This window comes from Papio anubis, chromosome 10 (genome assembly GCF_008728515.1).
Source record: "Papio anubis isolate 15944 chromosome 10, Panubis1.0, whole genome shotgun sequence".
In the NCBI taxonomy this organism is placed as follows: Eukaryota; Metazoa; Chordata; class Mammalia; order Primates; family Cercopithecidae; genus Papio; species Papio anubis.
The window spans coordinates 14,788,349-14,809,764 of record NC_044985.1 but is presented as its reverse complement, the minus strand read 5'-3'; the positions used below and the strand labels follow the sequence as shown (position 1 = coordinate 14,809,764).

At 33.2% G+C, this 21,416-nt stretch overlaps 1 protein-coding gene across 6 annotated transcripts in view; it reads left to right on the top strand.

Annotated features, from left to right (window-relative positions):
- Window positions 1-21,416, top strand: part of DPP10 (dipeptidyl peptidase like 10) — a 1,394,248-nt gene that overhangs the window by 1,238,472 nt on the left and 134,360 nt on the right. For all 6 annotated transcript variants that reach the window (XM_017947907.2, XM_017947910.3, XM_017947911.3 and 3 more), the window contains exons 6-7: window positions 1,779-1,831; window positions 1,932-2,013. In XM_017947907.2, coding sequence (XP_017803396.2) covers window positions 1,779-1,831; window positions 1,932-2,013 — 135 coding nt within the window. The remainder of the gene's footprint in view (window positions 1-1,778; window positions 1,832-1,931; window positions 2,014-21,416) is intronic.

Below are 21,416 nucleotides of genomic sequence, written 5' to 3'. Positions count from 1 at the left end.
GGTGATTCAAAGATAGGATGAATACTCTCTTTCCCCCCAGGACATCATGATATATTTATCTTCTTTGAAGACCAAGCACTCGCTTGGCAGTTTGCTTTGGCAGCAGAGCTTTCTGAGAGAGAGAGAGAGAGAGAGAGAGAGAGAGAGAGGTCACATTTCTCATCTTTTTGTCAGCTCTGGTAGTAAATTCAAGATTTAAATTTGTAGTAAAGTATGGAACTTTATAGAACACAATGTAAATGTCAAAATAGACACCAGGAAAAATTATTTTTGCTTCTACAGCCCTATCACAAAGGCAATCTCAGATTTAATAGTTATTCCAAAAGGAATGGGAGCATAAAGCTTCATTGTAAAACACAATACTCTAACAAATGGTGGAAGGCTTGCAATTTCATTGCAAAGACAGAACGTAGTACTTCTTTGCCAAATATGTGGCCAATCATATTTAATTGAAGCTATTATTCCAGTGAGAAGAAATAACAATTTGACTTCTAGGGAGTTTTAATTGACAGTATTGTAATATTTGTGCCATGTATATCCACTACAACAATAAAAGAAGCTTTTACAATTGCATACTGAAAAATGAAAGTATCAATAAAAGTTCTGTAAATCCTGGAAATAATAATATCACAATATAGCTAGCTAAAGAACAATTTTCTTCACTAGATTCACATAGCTTAGAGAAAAAATAATTTTCACAGAAATATACTCATCATCTCTTTCCCTAACCCATCTTTTGCAATTTTCCTCATTTCCTCTGTATTCCACTATTTCATCATCTCATTATTAAGAAGCAAAACATAGAGGCATTTTTGCATTTTGCACTACAGTCTTTTGTTTGAAATTTAATGGGTCATGAGTTCTGCAGTCCTTAGGAAGATAGTGTTTTTTTTTTTTTTTTTTTTAAAGGGATTTTTAGCTATTATATACTTGAAGCCATCTGCTTAATATGTCATTTTCTACCATTACTATAAAGGTGTGGAAAGTGTTATCTCACTTTGACTTCACCAACAAACACTTCAACATGCATTAGTTTTTTCCCATAAGAACCATCACTCAAGAAATATCAGTTGAATGCATATAAACATGGCACTGTGCTAGGTAATGTGGAGGATGCAAAGGTAATAGACACCTGTATCTGACAACATTCTAGTAGGAAAAGGAGACTTACACAAAATGTTTATATAGTTTCACTACAGAGTGAGATGTGTCCTAAAAGTCATGCAGGAAAGAAACTGTGAGATGAATTTCAATAGAAGAAATCAATATGAGCTCCATACAGGGGTTTTATTATAAGGGAGTAGAATTTTCACCTCAGTTAAGGTAGAATGTCCTTAGAGGAAAAGCAAAGAAAGTTCAGGACACACCGGGAGAATCCATCTAATTTGAAGTATAGACTGTATGAAGGGAGGCAGTAGGTGACAAGTTTAGAAAAACATGTAGAAGCCAAAATAACAAAATTATTTAACATCAGATAAGGCAGTTTGAATTTTATTTTATAGGCAATAGGGCATCACTGAAAATTTTGAACAAGAAAGTAATATAATCACAATTATACTCAGGATAGAGTGGATTAAATAAGGAATGGAATTGATATTAGAAACAAAAATTAGGCATAAGGCACAGAGAGGGTAATCACCTCCTGAGCTAGAATAATTTATATTTTCATTTCTGCTTAACACCAAGTCTTGGATTTCCTGGATTTTACTAAGAGTATATATATATATATTCACATTAAGATAAAACTATGATCAATAATGTTTCTTTTTTAATTTCAGGTTTTTCATTATTCATATACTGCTTCATATGTGATTTACAACATACACACTAGGTAAGTTCTTTGATTTCCTGGTTTTCATGAGCAATTGTGTTACTAAATTGTTGGTGTAGATTTCAGTTTGTTCATGTAAAAATGTTCACATTTTTTCAAGGGAAGTTTGGGAGTTAAATCCTCCGGAAGTAGAGGACTCCGTCTTGCAGTACGCGGCCTGGGGTGTCCAAGGGCAGCAGCTGGTAAGCGCAGGCATTGGTATGCACTGAACACTACCAATCATGGTCTTACGGAAGACGTTTACTGAAACTTAGGAAAGGACTTACGAAAACATAAAGTTTTGTAGGGCAAGTTTTCCTATGGTTTTTTCCAAAGCCCTTTATATCTTTTATCTAATATTCCAACTTAAGAATACATTAAATGATACTAGTATTATTTTATCAGTTAATAAAGACAAAAGTTTGTTAAGTAATATATGATTAAACGGCTGGTTTGTAGTGAAACCTAGAAGAGATCCAAGGTTACTAGGACCTTGTACTGAGTAATTTCCCTTACATAATATTGTCAGTTTTCATGAAAAATTCAAAATAAAGATTATTTTTTCTTAAAGCATTGTTCAGGGTAAAAATTTAGATGGAATTATTTAATATTCTCTTGAGAGGATTTTTACTTTTATTTTTATTTTGAAATAATTACAAACTCAAAAAGATAATTATTGATGTATAAAGCAGTTTGAGCAATTTTATATATATGTGTGTGTGTGTGTGTGTATGTGGGTGTGTGTGTGTGTGTGTGTGTGTGTGTGTATATATATATATATTTTTTTTTTTTTAGGCAAATACACATATATAGTTTTAGGCAAAGTCTTGCTCTGTCATCCAGGCTGGAGTGAGATCTTGGCTCACTGTAACCTCTGCCTCCCAGGTTCAAGCGATTCTTGTGCCTCAGCCTCCCAAGTACCTGGGATTACAGGCACATGCTACCGCACCTGGCTAAGTTTTGTATTTTTAGTAGAGACAGGGTTTCACCATGTTGGCCAGGCTGATTTCAAACTCCTGACCTCAAGCGATCCACCCACCTAGGCCTCCCAAAGTGATGGGATTACATATATGAGTCAGTGAGCCCGGCCTGCAATATTATATTCTTGTACATATCTCATGGTGACCACGTAAAGCCTTTCTCAAGGGAATACTGCTCAGGGAGTAGTATTGCTTACTATCATGTGCATGCTCAGATGTATTGAGCATCACCAAACTGATTTCTAGGTTATTTGTTAAGGGTGTTTACACCTACCAGCAACAATGAGAGAGTTCCCTTTGTTCCATATCCTTGCCAACTCCTATTTTCTCAGACTTGTAAGTAACTACCCAAATGATTATACAAAATGGTATTTCGTTACAGTTTTATTAATATTTAGTATTTCCTTGAATTCTAATAAGCTAGAGCAACTTTTCGTATCGTTACTGGCAATTTGTATTTACTCATATGTGAAATATCTATTCATATATTTATCCATTCACATTTTTTATTCTTTTTTTAATTAAAAGGACCCCCTTATATGTTCTGGATATTAATACATTATTGGGTCTATCTTCATCCAGTTTTTGGATTTACTTCTCGCTCTCTTAATGGATGCATTTCCACAAACAGATTTTTTTAATAAATGTAGTCTGATTTATCAAATACATGATTTCTACTTTTTGTTATTTATGAAATCTTTATAATGGAATAATACTTCTCTAGAATTTTTCAAGTGGGCCTTCCATGTATAAGTTCTTGATCCATCCATCTGAAATTGCTTTTTTTGGTATGGTATTAAATCTCTGTCCATTTTTTAATTTTTTAATTTTCAATTTTTTTTGAGACGGAGTCTGGCTCTGTCGCCCAGGCTGGAGTACAGTGGCGCGATCTCGGCTCACTGCAAGCTCCGCCTCCCGGGTTCAGGCTATTCTCCTGCCTCAGTCTCCCGAGTAGCTGGGACTACAGGCGCCCGCCGCCATGCTCGGCTAATTTTTTTTTTTTTTTTTTTTTTTTTGTATTTTTACAAAATACAAAAAGGTGGGGTTTCACCGTGTTAGCCGAGATGGTCTCGATCTCCTGACCTTGTGATCCGCTCGCCTTGGCCTCCCAAAGTGCTGGGATTACAAGCGTGAGCCACCGCGCCTGGCCATCTCTGTCCCTTTTTATATATGTTTCATATGGCCAACAATTGTCCTGAAACCTTTTATTGACCACTTCATTCTGTAACTACTCCTCTGCAGTGTTACAGTGTTATGCTCCACATATGGATGAGTCTTCTTCTGGCTCTTTTTTTTTCCAGGTGGTTTGTCTATTAATGTACTAAGACAACAGTGCCTTAATTAAAATAAGCTTTACTCTCTGACAAGGCAGTTTCTTATGCTGACTTTGACTCTTCTTGACTTTTTAGCCTTTCATATTAATGTCACAATTGTCTTTCATGTTACATGCCCATTTTCAGAATTTTGAATACACTATTTTGAATCTATATGTCTATTTTGGGAAATTAACATCTTAGTGATACTGAATCTTCATATCTACAAACATTTAATATATGTATTTAGTTATTTAAGACTCTTAATAGCTCAGTCAAATTTTACAATTTCATATCTAAAAATTTGCAATTTATCATTTTGGTCACTCTTTTAAGTGCTTGTATTTCTTATTTAAAAAATGTTTGCTACTGGCAAATAGAAAGGTGCTCAAAGTATTTATTTGTTTATTTTATATATTTATTTATTTTATATATATATCAACATTGCTACACACAATTATAAATTCCAAATAATTCTGTGTAGACTATTACGCTTTTTATTAATAATGACATTTTTCTTTTCCATTTCAATTTTTATAATTTCTACGTTGTTAAAATCCTTCTGCACTCGTTAACCTATGAATGTAACTAGGTATTGTAGGGATTTTTGTTTTTGCTGGGATACTAAAAAATTGATTCTATCATGGTTACTGGATTAAGTTTTACACAATTTTTTTTACTTAGTTTTAGTTAGTGACTGCAATTGATGAGACATGCTTAATGGCTTAGGATTTTTTCGAAATGCTTTTTATGTGATAGATAGTTTTATATATTTTCTATGTGACAGGTACAATGTTCTATATGTGCCTACTGGATCAATCTTAATAATTATGTTTCTAAGAGTTATATGTTCTTACTAATGACAGTGGATATGTGATTGTTTTTCTTTAGTTGTCTGTCAATTTTGCATTATATAATTTGAACTATGTTGTAAAGAGTGAGGAATTTATAAAAGGATAAATACATCTTTCTATTGAATTCAAATTTTTTATACCTTAATCAATATATTTACCTTATTTACCTTTAATAATCCTAATTAGCCAATCCTCATTCTAACCTTTAACTAGCTTTTTAATGTAGTTTACAATCCTCTAGGTTTTTTAAAAATTTTGAATTGCTGTTTTCAGCTGGTTGGGCTGAGTTAAGTTTTGAATTTCCTGCAAGCCTCAATTTCCTCATCTATAAACAGAAATATGTACACTATCATATCATTGTGATAATTATTTTGGAAAATGTGACTATTTTTCATAATAAGGTGCACGTTACTATTATTTATATCCTATTTTAGAAATCTGAATGCATATTTCTTAAGCTTATTAGTGAAATAGGGTAATTATAATAGATATTTCTTGTCACGAGAAGGCTATAGAATAATACACTCTTGCTAAATAAGGTTTCCTTTCATCGGAAAATAATCTGGACCCTCAAATCTTCAAAGAAATCCTACCAGCAACCCTGCATTCACTATCCTTTCCACAATAAATTGTCGAATAATTGAGTAAATCATGATGATGAAAATAGGTTCGTGATTTAAAATGCAAAATGCATGCAATTGTCCAGATACCATAGATTATGGACATTATATTTGCTTTTATCTTGTAGATATTTAGATAAATTAGCAAACAATGCATTTAATCTACCGTCATAGAACTCTCTGTAAATCCATCCCACTATGATATTTCTGAAAAGTGGCAGCCAAATTTGCATAGAATATGGTAAATATGAATGTGCCAGGTTTGGTTTAGATAAGGCATGTAATCAATGAAACATTCATGGACAGTGGTGAGTGGACACCAATAAGTGGCAGGCGCTGTCATCCTTCCTGTTTCACTCTGATGTTGTGAACAATAGAGTTGGTCCATTGGGCCAGAGCAACTTTGGAACAAACAGAATTCCAGAACACAGAAATCCAAGACAACTTCACCTTTTGTACAAAATACTGTCCAGTATTTTAGAAAAAGTGGACAGTATTTTGGAAAATGTTTTACACTTTGGTTGGTTTTAAATGACCCTCTTATTCTTCATACTTGAGGGAAACCAACACATATGACAAAATAATAGCACTTTGATACACTCAAGGAAATAGTATTAATTGTATGCATTTTCTTTATTTGTTATTGATTCCTTATTTTTAATATATTTAAGAAAATTATGAAAATACTAAAAATGTATAAAAATTATAGTTTCCCTGTTTGAAGCCATATTGCACGTGATTATGTCCTGGTTCTACTGCTGTTGATCTTGAGAACATTATTTAATCTTGATATGCCTTACTATTTTCACCTTTAAAATGGTAGTGCTTTATCAATAGCGCTATTCTAATGTTTAATGTATGAATACAGCTCTAAAGCACTTTGAATAGTATCTTGCCTATAACAAGTGTTTTGTAGGTGTTCACTTTTACTATTATTAAAAAATCTGTTTTCATATGAATTTAAACACCTCAGGGAATTTTAGGGTAACTAGTTTTGTGGAGAGTTAATCTTCAGTTTTCTGTAATGTCATTTTTCAAACTCCTTTGGGGAATTCTTAGAGAAATTTCATATTTATCAAGTTTATCTTTTGAGTGCATGCAAACATAAATTTAAAAAAGTAAAGGACATACTTCTACAAATGACCAATGGTTCATTTCATATGAGTATGGCATGCTTTGTCAATATTTGAAGCCATTAACAAACTCAGCAATATGATTTTATTAGAGATGAGTCATTACAATACTTTAATTAGTTTTGCGTTAAATAAATTATAGAACCTTGTAGTGTTTACTAACTAAAGATAATTAATTATCCTTCATTTTCAGCTTCTAATCTTATTTGCTGTAAAAGAAAGTCCTGGTTTTATAGAAGAGAGGCAAGGGATTGATATAATTTACTGATGAAGAGGATCTAAGTTAGAACTCAGAATATTGAGGAGAAGTTTCAGTAGCACTAAGTGTGAGTAAAGGCAACTTAGATGTGTCAAAATTTGTGGAAAAATGAACCTGAAGCAATAAAGAGTGTATGATTTGGAGAAGGTGGTGAGTAGACCACTTTAGCCGTAATAAATGTTTTATTGAAAAGAAATGGTTTGGGAAGAGGAATCTGGGAGTTACGATGGAAGGAGAAGCACCAGGAATCTGTTTTTCCATCCAGATAACAATTGCAACAGTAGACAGGTAACTATTGAGAACTCTAGTCTATTGAAAGTATGTAAATTTTGTCAGAAGGCTTGAATGAAAGTTTGTGGTTAATTTTAGTTGACTTGAACACTTAGCTCAGAGGCAGCTACCTATCTTTGACCCCCAGCCCCATGGCAGGTGTTCCTGGAGCATGCATGCATCTTGCAGGAACCAGGATGGACAATAAGGGCCCTGTGATGCAAGTAAGTGACGGTTAGTATTCTTATTGCTTATTGCCCCTTCTCATTATGAAATTGAAGATATGCTATGAGAAAGGCAGCTATTGTTTCACATCCTTACACCCTTGTAACAAGCTCCTTTCCCTCCAGCTGAAGTGAATTCTAAGATGGTTAAAAGGCCAGTGCCTTTTCCTACTCTTCATTTTCCTCTTTTTAGAGGGATGTCAGCCATTAAAGATTAAGATATTCAAAGGCAACTGAATATTTGGGACAAATTAGCAAGTCACCGTACATGCACAGGGAAAGATGCAGGCTTACAAAAGTCCTGAGAAGACTTGTTTTCACCTAAGGCTGATCCTCAGCATAAAGACAACAATTATAAAAGAACCAACATAACAAAACAAAAGCAAAAACATAAAATAGCAAACCATGGGAAATGGGAATATATTAGTCCATTTTCATGCGGCTAATAAAGACAAGCCTGAGACTGGGTAATTTATAGAGGAAACAGGTTTAATGGACTCACAGTTCCACATAGCTGGGAAAGCCTCAAAATCATGGTAGGAGGCAAAGGAAGGGCAAAATCACGTCTTACATGGCAGTGGGCAGGAAGGCATGTGCAACTCCCCTTTGTAAACCATCAGATCTCATGAGACTTATTCACTATCATGAGAACAGCTTGAGAAAAACCTGGCCCCATGATTCAATTACCTCCCACCAGGTCCCTACCATGACATGTGGGAATTATTAAAATTTAAGGTGCAATTTCAGTAGGGACACAGAGCTAAATTCTATCAGGGGAGATTCTGATCTCCCGAGATACCAAAATTATTACATTAAAATGTCTGATTTTCAACAATAAAAAAATTACCAAGGATACAAAGCAATAAGGAAGTATGGCCAATTCAAAGGGATAAAAGACCCAACATCAAGAAGTAATGGAAATCATGGAAAATATGAAAACATGATGTATGAACAAAATGGAAGTGCCAATGGAGGGGGAGAGAGAGAGAGAGAGAGAGAGAGAGAACCTAAAAGACTCCAAATAAAAAATGCCAGAGCAAAAGGTTACAATAACTGAAATAACGGTTTTACTAGAGAGTCAAGATATACTTGAGCAGGCAGAAGAAAGAACCCATGAAACTGAAGATAAGACAAGTGAAATGATTATTAGAAACACAAAAAATAAAAGACTGAAGAAAAATAAACAGAACCTAAGGGACCTGTGGAGTACCATCAAATGGGGCAACATATGGATTGTGGGAATGTTAGAAGTAGAAGACGGAGACAAAGGGGTAGAAAAAATATTCTAAAAAATTAACAGCCCTAAATTTGATGAAAGTCATTGGTATAAATAACCAAGAGCTCAAAAAGAAATCCAAATAGCATGAACTCAGAGACCCAAACCAAGACAAGTTATAATCAAACTGTTGAAAGACAAAGACAAAGAGAATTTTGAAAGCAACCTGAGAGAGGCTGCTTGTCACATACAACATATCCTTATCAGCAGATTTCTCATCAGAAACATAAGAAGCCACAAGGCAGTGGTCTGATGTGTTCAAAATTCTAAAAGAAAAACAAAACAAATCAAAACCTGTTAACCAAAAATTTCGTATCTGGCAAAACTGTCTTTCAAAAGCAAGGGAGAAATTAAGACATTCTCAAATAAAGAAAAATTGACAAGAGTTACCACTAGACCTGCCTTGCAAGAATGACTAGTGGGAGTCCAGTAGGTTGAAATGCAAGTACAATAGGTAGTAACCTGAAGTCTTATAAAGAAATAAAGATGCCAGTAAATGTAAATACATGGGCAATTATAGAAATGTGTGTTATTGTGACAATGATTTGTAACTGCACTTTTTGTTTTCTACTTAATTTAAAATGCTAACACATTTAAAAATTTTAGTCTAAAAGCTCATATTATTTTAACTTTAATTTGTATTTCACATTTTGTTTTAGACATAATTTAAGAGACTAATGCCTTAAATGTCTATTATTAATACCTTTGGATGTACAGTATACAAATACGTAATTTTGTGACTTCAGTAACTGAGGGAGATGAGGATGAAACTCTACATGAGCAGCGTTTTTGAATGTTATTAAAGTTAAGTTTGTATAAATTCAAACTAGCACTATAACTTTAGGATGTTACATGTAACTGCCATGGAAACAACAAAGAAAATAATAAATATACACAAAAGGAAGGAAATGAGAATGGAATTAAAACATTCCCATCCTGGCTAACACGGTGAAACCCCGTCTCTACTAAAAAAATACAAAAAACTAGCCGGGCGAGATGGCGAGCGCCTGCAGTCCCAGCTACTCGGGAGGCTGAGGCCGGAGAATGGCGTAAACCCGGGAGGCGGAGCTTGCAGTGAGCTGAGATCCGGCCACTGCACTCCAGCCTGGGCGACAGAGCGAGACTCCGTCTCAAAAAAAAAAAAAAATAAAAAAAAAAATAAAACATTCTACTACAAAAAATTAACTAAACTCAAATAAGATAGTAATGTGGAAAACGAGGGTCACAAAAGATAAGGGATATAGAAAAGAAATAGAAAAATCACAAAATTACTTATTGGTAATTACTTTAAATATAAATTGATTAAATTCTCCAGTTAAAAGATCGAAACTGAGAAGATAAATTTTAAAATATGACATGATTCAACTACATACTCTCTGTAAGAAACTCACTTTAGATACAAAGACACAAATAAGGTGAAAATAAAAGAATGGAAAAAAGATATTTCATGCCAACAGTAAGCAAAATAAAATAGGGGTTGCTATACTAACATAAAAATAGACATTAAATCATAAATAGTTTTGAGAGACAAATAAATCAATACAGTAAGAAGATACAACAATTCAAACAATTATATACCTAACCAAAATATATAAAACTAAAAATGAATATAATTGAAGGGAATATATATATATATTTCTACCGTAATAGTTGGTGATTTCAACACCATATTCACAATAATGGCTAGAAAAAACAGACAGAAGATAATCAAGAAAATTGAGGATTTTAAAAACACAATAAGCCAACTAGACTTAACAGATGTATACAGAACACTCAACACAGCAACAGCATACACGTTCTTTCAAGGGCATATGAGAAATTCTTCAGGATGGATCATACATTTTGCCACCTATTAAGTCTCAATGACTTTTAAAAAATTATCACACAAAAGATCTTCTCTGACCACAATGGGATAACGTTAGAAATCAGTAACAAAAAGAAAACTGAAAAATTTATACATTTGTGGAAAACATACTTTCAAACAATGAATGAGTTAAATAAAACATTACAGGAAAATTAGAAAATACTTAGAGATGAAGTAACATGAAAGCACAACATATCAAAATGTATGAGATGCAGCATAAACAGTGTAAGTGGGAAGTAGCTATATGTACTTACTATTGTGGAATTAATGGTGTTCCTACAAAATTTGTATGTTGAAGCCCTAACCTCCGATGAGACTTTGTTGGTTTGTTGGAGATAAATGTTTTAGGAGGTAATTAAGGTTGTACAAGATCATGAGTGATGCTTTAATCCAACAGGACTGGTGGGTTAATAAGCAGAGGAAGATCTCTCTCTCATTTTTTCTCTTGCTCTTGCTGTCGCTCTCACTCTCACTCTTGCTCTTTGTCTCTCTGTACATACTCAAAGGAAAAGTCATGTGAGGGCAAAGCTGCCATCTGCAAGCCACTCAGAGGGCTCTCACCAAAAACTGAAACATGTGGGAACCCTAATCTTGGATTCTTTCGCCTCCAGCACTGTAAATAAATATATTTCTGTTACAGGCTGCATTGTCTGTGCTATTTTGTTATGGAAGCCTGAGAGGATTAAGATACTTACATTAGAAAGCAAAAAAGATCTCAAATTAACAACCTAATTTTACAACTGAAGGTACTCGAATTGGAAAAACAAACTAAACCTAAAGGTAGTAGATATAAACAAAGTAGGGAATTAAAAAACAGAGAAAATCACTAAAATCAAAAGTTGATTCTTCAAAAAAATCAATGAAATTGACAAACCTTTAGTTAGCTTGACTAAAAAAAAAAAAAAAAAAAAGAGAGAGAGAAGACTCAGATTCCTAAAATCAGATTGAAAGTGGGGGTATTATGACCGTTTCTACAGAAATGAAAAGGATTATAATAGTACTGTGAACAATTGTACACCAGTTTATACTGGATAACCTAGATGAAATGAAGATAGTCCCCAGAATGCAAAACTTCATAATAGAATCATGAAGAAATAGAAAATCTGAATTTTCTATTTCTCAATAGGCTTAAACTTAATATGGATATTAAATCAGTAATCAAAAACCCCCTGGCCAAAAATGTTCTGGAACTGATGGCTTCATGGGTGAATTCTACTGAACATTTTTAAGAAAACCTAATATCAACGCTGAGGCAAGTGGATCACCTGAGGTGAGGAGTTTCAGGTCAGCCTGGTCAACATGGTGAAATGCTGTCTCTACTAAAAATACAAAGATTAGCCGGGTGTGGTGTCGAACGCCTGTAATTCTAGCTACTCAGGAGGCTGAGGTAAGAGAATCGCTTGAAGCTGGGAGGCAGAGGTTGCAGTGAATCGAGATTGTGCCACTGCAGTCCTGCCTGGGTGACAGAGTGAGACTTTGTCTAATAAAGAAAAACAAACAAACCAATATTTCTCAAACTTTTCCAAAAAGTCAAAGAGGAGAGAACACTTTTTAACCCATTATATGCCAGCATTACCCTAATACAAAAATCTATACATGCTACAAAAAACTTATAGATCAATTTTTCTTATGAACATTCGTGTAAAAATTCTCAACAAAATATTAATACAACAGATTCAACTGTGTAAAAGATTATACAACATAGCTAACTAGGATTCATTCTTGAAATGTAAGGATCGTTCAATATATAAAAACCTGACCAATGTAATTGTATTTGTCCATTCTCACATCACTATAAAGAAATATCTGAGGATGGGTAATTTATAAAGAAAAGAGGTTTAATTGGCTCACTGTTCTGTAGGTTGTACAGAAAACATGGCTGGGAAGGCCTCAGGAAACTTTTGCTCAGGGCAGAAAGGAAAGCTGGAACAGGCATCTTCATGTGTCTAGAGCAGGAGGAAGGGGGTGGGAGTTACTACACACTTTTAAACAAACAGATCTTGTGAGAACTCACTCATTATCCTGAGAATAGCACAAAAGTGATGGTACTAAGCCGGACACAGTGGCTCAAGCCTGTAATCCCAGCACTTTGGGAGGCCGAGACGGGCGGATCACAAGGTCAGGAGATCGAGACCATCCTAGCTAACATGGTGAAACCCCGTCTCTACTGAAAAATGCAAAAAACTAGCCAGCCGAGGTGGCGGGTGCCTGTAGTCCCAGCTACTTGGGAGGCTGAGGCAGGAGAATGGCATAAACTCGGGAGGCGGAGCTTGCAGTGAGCTGAGATCCGGCCACTGCACTCCAGCCTGGGTGACAGAGGGAGGCTCCGTCTCAAAAAAAAAAAAAAAAAAGTGATGGTACCAACCATTCATGAGAAACCCACTGCCATGATTTAATCATCTCCCAGCAGACCCCTCCTCCAACTTTGGGGAATACATTGAACATGAGATTTGAGTGAGGACATAGATTCAAATCATGTCAGTAATATACTACATTAATGAAATTAAAGAAAAAAACGCATAATCATCCCAACTGATACAGAATAAGCATTTGAAAAAATTTTAACACTCTTATATGATTAAAAAAAAAAAACACTCAACAAACTAGAAATAGGAGAAAGGTACCTCAACAGAATGAATGTCATCTTATATGCAAAATGAACAGTGATCATTATACTTCATGGTCAAAGACTGAAAGTATTTTCTTTGAGATAAGAAACAAGGCAAGGATCCTTGGTTTTGACACTTGTATTCACAACAATACTGGAAGTCCTAGCAAAAGCAATTAAGCAAACAAAAAATTAAAATGAATTCAAATAGAAAGAAAAATAAAATTATTTCTATTTACAGATTATATAATTTTATTTCTTTAAAAGCCTAGGGTCCACACACACACTTAGTCTTTTAGAACTAATAAACACATTCAGCAAAGTACTAGGATAAAAAGTCAACACAGATAAATCATATAAATTTGTAAGTCTATACAATAGCTGTGGGCAATCTGAAAGGAATTAAGAAAATAATATTATTGACAATAGCACGAAGAAGGATACAATACTAAGAAATTAACTCAGTCAAACTGATGAAAGATTCATACAATGAAATATGAATTCATACTATAAAATATGTCTGAAAAAATTAAATGACACATAATAAGTGTAAAGACATACCATGTTTATGAATTGGAAGATGTAATCTTGTTATGATGTCAATATGCCCAACACAATCTACAGATTCAATTCTGTCCCTACCAAAATCCAAATAATGTCTTTTGTGCAAATATAGAAAAGCCTATCCTAAAATTCATATGAAATTTCATAGGACTTTGAGTATCCAAAACATTCCTAAAAAAGAAGAAAGTTGGAGTTTTGAAATCACTACTGATTTCAAAACTTACTACAATGTATAGAATTCAAAATAGTGTGACATAAATTATCTGTACTGGTACGAAGACAGTGATATAGAGCAATGGAAAAGAAGAGAAAGTCCAAAACTAAACTTTCACATTTATGATCAAATGAAGGTGCCAAATCATTGAATCAGGAAAAGACTATCTTTTTTAAACAACAGATACTAGAAAAACTGGATATCCACATACATAAAAAATAAACTCTTACCTAATACCACACTCAAAACTTAACTAAGGTTGGATCAAATATCTCAGCATAAGATCTAAAACTATAAAACTTAGAAGAAAATATAAGGCAGAAATTTGAAGATATTGGAAGGAATAAATGAACTGAATCGTTTTGCAATGCTTTCTTGGATATGACACAAAAGACACAGGATATTAAAAAAGGACAAATTCGATTTTATCAAAATTTAAAACTTTTGTGCATCAATAACACTATCAACGGAGTAAAAAGACAACCTGTGGAATGGGAGAAAATATTTGCAAATCACTTATCTAAGAAGAGGTTAATATAGAGGAATTTTATATTACAGAAATAAAGTATACAGGAGTTCTAATATAGAGGGATTCTAAAACTTAATAAAAAGAAAGCAACCTGATTCAAAATAGGCAATGAACTTAGATATCAAAGAAAATATGTAAATGGCCAATAAGTTCATCAAAATACCAATTCCTATGGAAAGAAGTTTGATCTTAATATGAAGTTGAGCCTTAGGAATTTACCATTTTCAGTAGATAAACACAATTGAATGTAGATGCTTTAATATCATTCCATCGCAGGAAGTAGCAAAATTTAAGTTAAAGTGAGCTACCATTTCATATCTATATGATCATCAAAAGTTTAAGTCTTATAATACTGTTTACTAGTGAGAATACCATTTACTAGTACACAATAGGGACATGCATATCCTGCCAAAGGATGACTAGTGACACAATGACATTGAGGAACAAGGTCAATTTCCTTGTTATTCAAAGTCAAGTTTGCAGAACTTAGTCAAGTTAAAGAAGTCCATCTCTAACCCTCATAGAGTGCTGGTGGGCATGTAAAATGGTACAGCTTCTTTGGAAAACAGTCTGGTATCTCCTCAAACAATTAAACATAAAGTTATATGATCCAGCAATTCCATTCCTAGGTATATGCCTAAAAGTCCACACAAACTTTGTACACAAATGTCCACAGCAGAATTATTCATAGTAACCAAAAGGTGAGGAAGAAAACAAATGCCTACCCACAGATGACTGGATAAACAAAATATAGTATATTCAAACAATGAAATTATTATTCATACAATGAAATTATTCAGCCATAAGAAGAAATGAAGCACTGATACGTGCTACAGCTTGGGTGAACCTTAAAAACATACTAAGTGAAAGGAACCCGTCTTCTTTCAGAAGTCGTATATGATTTCATTTATGTGAAAGTCCAGAATGAGGAAGTCTGCAGGACAGAAAGGAGATTAGTGGTTACTTACAGTTGGAAGGATTGAGGGATCAGGGAGTGATAGCTAAAGTATACAGGACTTCTTTTTGAGATAATGCAAATTTTATAAAATTAACCATGATAATAACTGTGCACAACTGAGAATACAATACAAACTATAAATCTGTAATTTTTAATGGGTGACTTGGTTGATATGCGAAGAATAGGTGTTTTTTTAAAGAAAGAACTGGTAAGTCTTACAACAGGAAGAATATTTTAGGCATTCAGTTGAAAAGGTATGTGATGCAAGAAGGTGGTCATTTTTCTTTTTAAACATAACATAGCCTTATAAAGGTCAAAATTACTCATTGTAGAACATTTTGAAATTGATGTAATTAATAAAAATGGAAAGTATACTTATCTGTAATTATATCACGAAGAATGGAAGAATTTTGAAAATCAGGTGAAGGAATTTCAGGTTTAAAAGGAAAAACATGTTACTGATTAGAGTGAATCTAGAATCAAGAAGCTCAAGTCCAGATTCTTTTCCATTCTTTATCTTTATTCTATTTTTCTTTTTTCTTTTCTTTTCTTTTCTTTTTTTTTTTTTTGCTTTGTGATTTAGGGAGAACTGAAGGCTGTACGCTTAAATTTACTCACATTAAAAATGAAAGATGGTCATAACTAGTTCCAGTTTTAAGTTTTAACTGAGGTATGTCAAGTTTATCAGTTAAAATTCTCCAGAAAAACAGAACCAATAGGTTATATATCTCCATATATATATATATATATATATGGAGAGGGAGAATAAAGAATTAACTCATGCAGCTGTGAGGGCTGACAAGTTTGAAGTCTATGGAACAGGCCAGTGGGCTGGAGAAGTATTAATGAGATGATGTTTCAGTCTTGAGTCCTAAATCTGTCAGGCAGGTTGGCAGGTTGGCAGTTGAGAAAGTTAGAAACAATTTTTTGAAACAGAATTCATTTTTTTGGGAAAACCTCATCTTGTATCCTTAAGGCCTTCAGCCGATTGGCTAAGGACCATCCATATTATTGAAAATACTCTTCTACTTAAAATAAATTGATTGTAAATGTTAATCACATCAACTCAATACCTCCACAGCAACATCTAGATTAGGGTTTTACCAAACAACTGGCCACTATAGCCTAACCAAGTTAACACATAAAATTCACCATTACAGTGGGCATGACACTTAACACAGTCAGCGCTCAACAAATAATATCTATTATTTTGTTGCCACCTGTTCTTTCCTGCAAATAATTCACTTAATTAGAATCTCATCATCTTTCACCTAGATATTTTAGTAATTTATTTTCTAAAATTCGTTCTCACATCTCCAGTCATTCTAATTCAGCCACCATCCGCAGAGATATATGTTAAAATTGAACATACTTAACAGATTCCCACAAGGTTATATAATGTCATTGAAGTGACACTCGATGTCACTGATGTAACTAATGTGACAACTGGTTCATCATCTGAGCTCCTGCCTCTCTAGCACAGAGCACATATTTTTCTCTACCTGAACCAAACTCTTTGTAATTTCTGGATGAACGACACCTGACTCCTCTGTGTCTCTAAGTCATTCCCCGTGGTAGACCTAGTCATTTAAAAAAACAAAACAAAAAATTCCTTCAAAAGTCTTCGTTGAATACTTTCTCTTGTCTTCTCTGATCATTTCTTCCTAATCCTTACTCCATACTAAGTGAATAGTTTGCTTTTTGGGACTCTGGCATTCCTGTGTCTCAAATAATTTTTAATACTGTATATTTACATTGTTATCTTCTACCGCTGACTTAAGGGAACAGCTAGGTTACAGGATCAGCTAAACATTTTTTCTCTCTCATTTATTTTTATCCTCCTCCACTTCTTCCTCCTCCTTGTTCATGAAATTTACTGTAGCTCAAGGCAAAATGTAAGTTTAATAAATTTCTGGTTGCATTGAGAAATTAATGAAAGACTTACTGTTATTTCTGCGTAAAATAGGAAACCAAAGAAGGTTTTGAGGCTGGTATAATATGGAAAAAAGTCATGTGTGAGAAGAGAGATCTTGTAGAGGAGGCCATGCTATACCATAAGCTATTGAACCTGAAAGCAGGGAGCTAGGTGTAGAGGCCATTATTATAATCTGGAACTGCAATGATAATCAACCATTTATCAATATAAGAAGCTTTTATACTTAGGTCTACAATTTGATTGCTATTCAAAGATAAAAATTATCTTATAAACCTAGGTAATGTAAGTGAAATGAGGCAAATATTAAAGAAGCGTATTTCTAAATGTTTCTTTTTCTTTTTACAAACATTTCCTCTTTGAGACTCCTTCTCTGAAATTGCTAATGTTTGTTTTATTTTTTATATTGTTGAAAAATATAATGTTTAGGTAATTCTTCAAATACAAACAAAAATTATCAAAATCTCTGTGTCACCTATGTTTTTGCTATTACTAGGAATTTATCTTAAACTTTTTTTAAAACCTCAAATTATGAGCAATGGTTTAGTGTCTTTGGGAGACTTTAAATTTGTGATATAATTAATGTGTTACTTTATTACTAATAACAATTGTGAACTATTTTATCAATTTTTCCCAGGTAGTATTTAAGGTAGCACTTTTCAAACTTATCTTTGAAATCTCACATATCCTACTAAAAGTCAATTCGATTTTGCCTCATATTCCATTAAATATCTATGCTTTTTAATATAAAAGTAATTATTTTAAATTTCCTTAGGATATGTTTGAGAAATGTATGATAAACATACACAAATATATTTGTATGTCTGTATGCACACACATACACATTCACACACATTACTGCTGGTACCAAGCACATTCTGGGCTGAAAGTCTTGGCCTTAGAGTCCTATCATACCAGAGCTTTAATGGAAGTAGATAAGGAAACAAGGCCAGCAATTGACAAATTCTATTTCAAGTTAGTTATTTAACTGTAGTTTGTATGATGCTCATTTCTAGTTGGAGGGTGATACAGAAAACCACTAGGGAGTGAAGCCAAACAATTTACACTATTAATATCAAGTGTTTGACATGATGAGTGTTTCCAATATAAATAAATTTGGACCACTTTTTTTTTATTGTTTACCTCATTCATCTTCATTAGTGAAGATAATCGAAATCAGGTTACCTTTTCATTTTATTTGAAACAAAATCGAATGTTCCTGTTTTTAGTAGCAGGGGATAAACACAGTCTCCCTTACCACATTCTAGTATTGCCTCATACCTAAGGTCTAATGGGTCTCAAATCAAATTTGAGATCAGGAAAATCAATACCAAGCAGCTCATATCATTTATGTACTCAATATTTAGGCCAGAAATAGTAATAAACTACAAGGGGATAAGTCTGTTTGGGTTTAATGGGGAAAAAAATAACAACAGAAAACAAAACCTCACCTTTAAATTATCTTAACTATTTTGACTTATAAATTTGTAATGTATTTAGGTATATATTTACATGAATATATTACATATGTAAATGTGACAGGAAATACAGTGTCACATAAATAAAATGCCTTAACATTGTGCAGATATGTGGAACAAATATGCAATTATGGTATATAATTTAAAGGAAAATTAATTTGCATTGCTGTGGAAAAATCACCTACACATCAGGTGAGCAATCCCACAAACCTCCTTTAATTCATAGGCAATATTTTAGTCATTTAGAAATACTAAGGTATTTGTAATGACTTTATCTTTTTTCTCACTTTCCAAAGTAAATCACAATTTCTATGGCACATCTTGTTTCATCCTGCTCATAACATAATATTAAATATTAAATTGTGGAGTAAGAACCATCAAAATCCTGGGATTGTAGATTTTCTAACTGTTCGCCTGGGTCATTCATCATCTAATATACACAATGTATACTTTAGACAATTCCTGCTAAGGAAACTATTTGAATGGAAGAGCAATGTCGATGACAATCAGTGAAAGTTCCCGAATATTAGACTCTTTCTGTTTCATTGCAACTAAGTTCTTACACTATATCTATTATTCTTACATTTGATCAGACAGGGTTAACTTAGAGTGATATGTGAAGTTTCATTTGATCAGCAGTCTAAACAAAAATTTAAGAAAAATGATAAGATTATAATAGTGTCTACCACAAGATGTGAACCATCTTACATAACCCCTGAGGTTAAGAGATCCCAATTAGGCAGAGTTCAGTACTTTAGTGATTTACTGTGTTTTATTAAATGGCATGCAGAGAACTCCCCAAAGGGAACTGTGGTCTGCATTAATGTCGAGACTCTTCATGTCAGAAATAACTTCAGACATCTTTTAAGGTGGTGTGGTAGAGGAGCTCTCCACTTGCTCTCCTCCTTAAGAACAACCAAAGAAATGAAAATGAGAAAAGTCAGTACAACTTTTATGATACCATTAATCAGCTACAGCCTAATCCATAATCTCTAAGGAACATAGATTTAAAAAAAAATATATCCAGAGCCAGAAAAGGATTGAAAGCAAATATACACTTTAATAGACTTTGAGAAACATAGAGAAATAGACAAACTGACAATTTTAGCTGATAATTTCAGCATTTATCTTACAGTACAACATGAAAAATGTAGATAGGAAATCAGTAGGGTATAAAAGGTTTGACTAACACCATCAACAAAATTGACATAACTGACTTTAATAGAACACTATACGTGACAATTACAGAATACTTGACATGTTTCAGTGCACACACTAGGCCATAAAACAAGTATCAATAAATATAAAAGAATTGAATTCATACAAAATTATATTTTATGACCATAAATTAATTAAGAAACAAATTTTACAGACACACACACTCTCTCTCTCTCTCTCTCTCTCTCTCTCTCTCGTGCACGCGTGCCATATTTTTTATTGGAATAAGAATATATGTAATGAGTAATATAGTATTATATATCTAGTGATTCCAAATGTAGATTTTATCTACATTTGGAATTATCTTAATGTATTTCAAGACATACATTAAGAAAATTCATTGCAACATTATTTGTAATTTAAAAAACAAAATAGAAGACTGAATACAACTAAATTATTATTATGGGAGTAGTAAAATAAACTATGGTACATAAAATAATAAAATAGTGACTTCTTAAGAAGCCATTAAAATTAATGATTTTTCTATATGTGCAGGAAAGCAGTGCTATCCAGTGATAAAAGAAAGGTCCATATTATTACTTAGTATGTTCTTATTATTACAATAGGTAAAACATTCCCCCAAAACAAAAATGTCTATATATTATTTAAATATTTCCAGAATTATGAATAGCAAAGAAACCTAATATACAAAATTGATTACTTTTAACATAGCATATGAAAAGTAAAGCACATCAGGAACTTCCAAAGTAAAGAAAAAGGTGGCAAATTATTATATATATGAATATAGATATAGATGCAGATACAGATATATAGATGCAGATATAGATATAGATGCAGATGACACGTGTGTTACATGTGTGAAACATAATCAGGGACAAAATAGGGAAAGCAATATTTTAAACTAAAAATAATTATTGTTTTATAGCAGTAGGATAATAGGTAATACGGTCTTTAACATTAATGTTATTGTTTTACATATTGTTTTAAGTGTTACAGGAGGAACTAGAATTTGAGGAGCAAGGGACATAAAGGACTAGACATTTAAAGCTGAATTTAAAAAGCAACTGTGACTTGGACCTTAATTCTACTTAGTAGAAAAGACTTGCTAATAATATTGAAGTTGGTTATTAAAAGACCCTGGTAAGTATCTTATTTGTTTCTGATGGGCTCTGGAATGGAAGTAGAATACGAAGATCATTACACTACAAATTGGTACTCAACTCTTAATTCTTTCAAAATTATCCTAATAACTGTTTCTAACATCCTAGAACTAAACTGGGATATGGGAGTGAAGATTGTCAAGTTGGCTGTTCATTTAAGAAAAACAAAGCTTGTCCACTAACTTTTTTG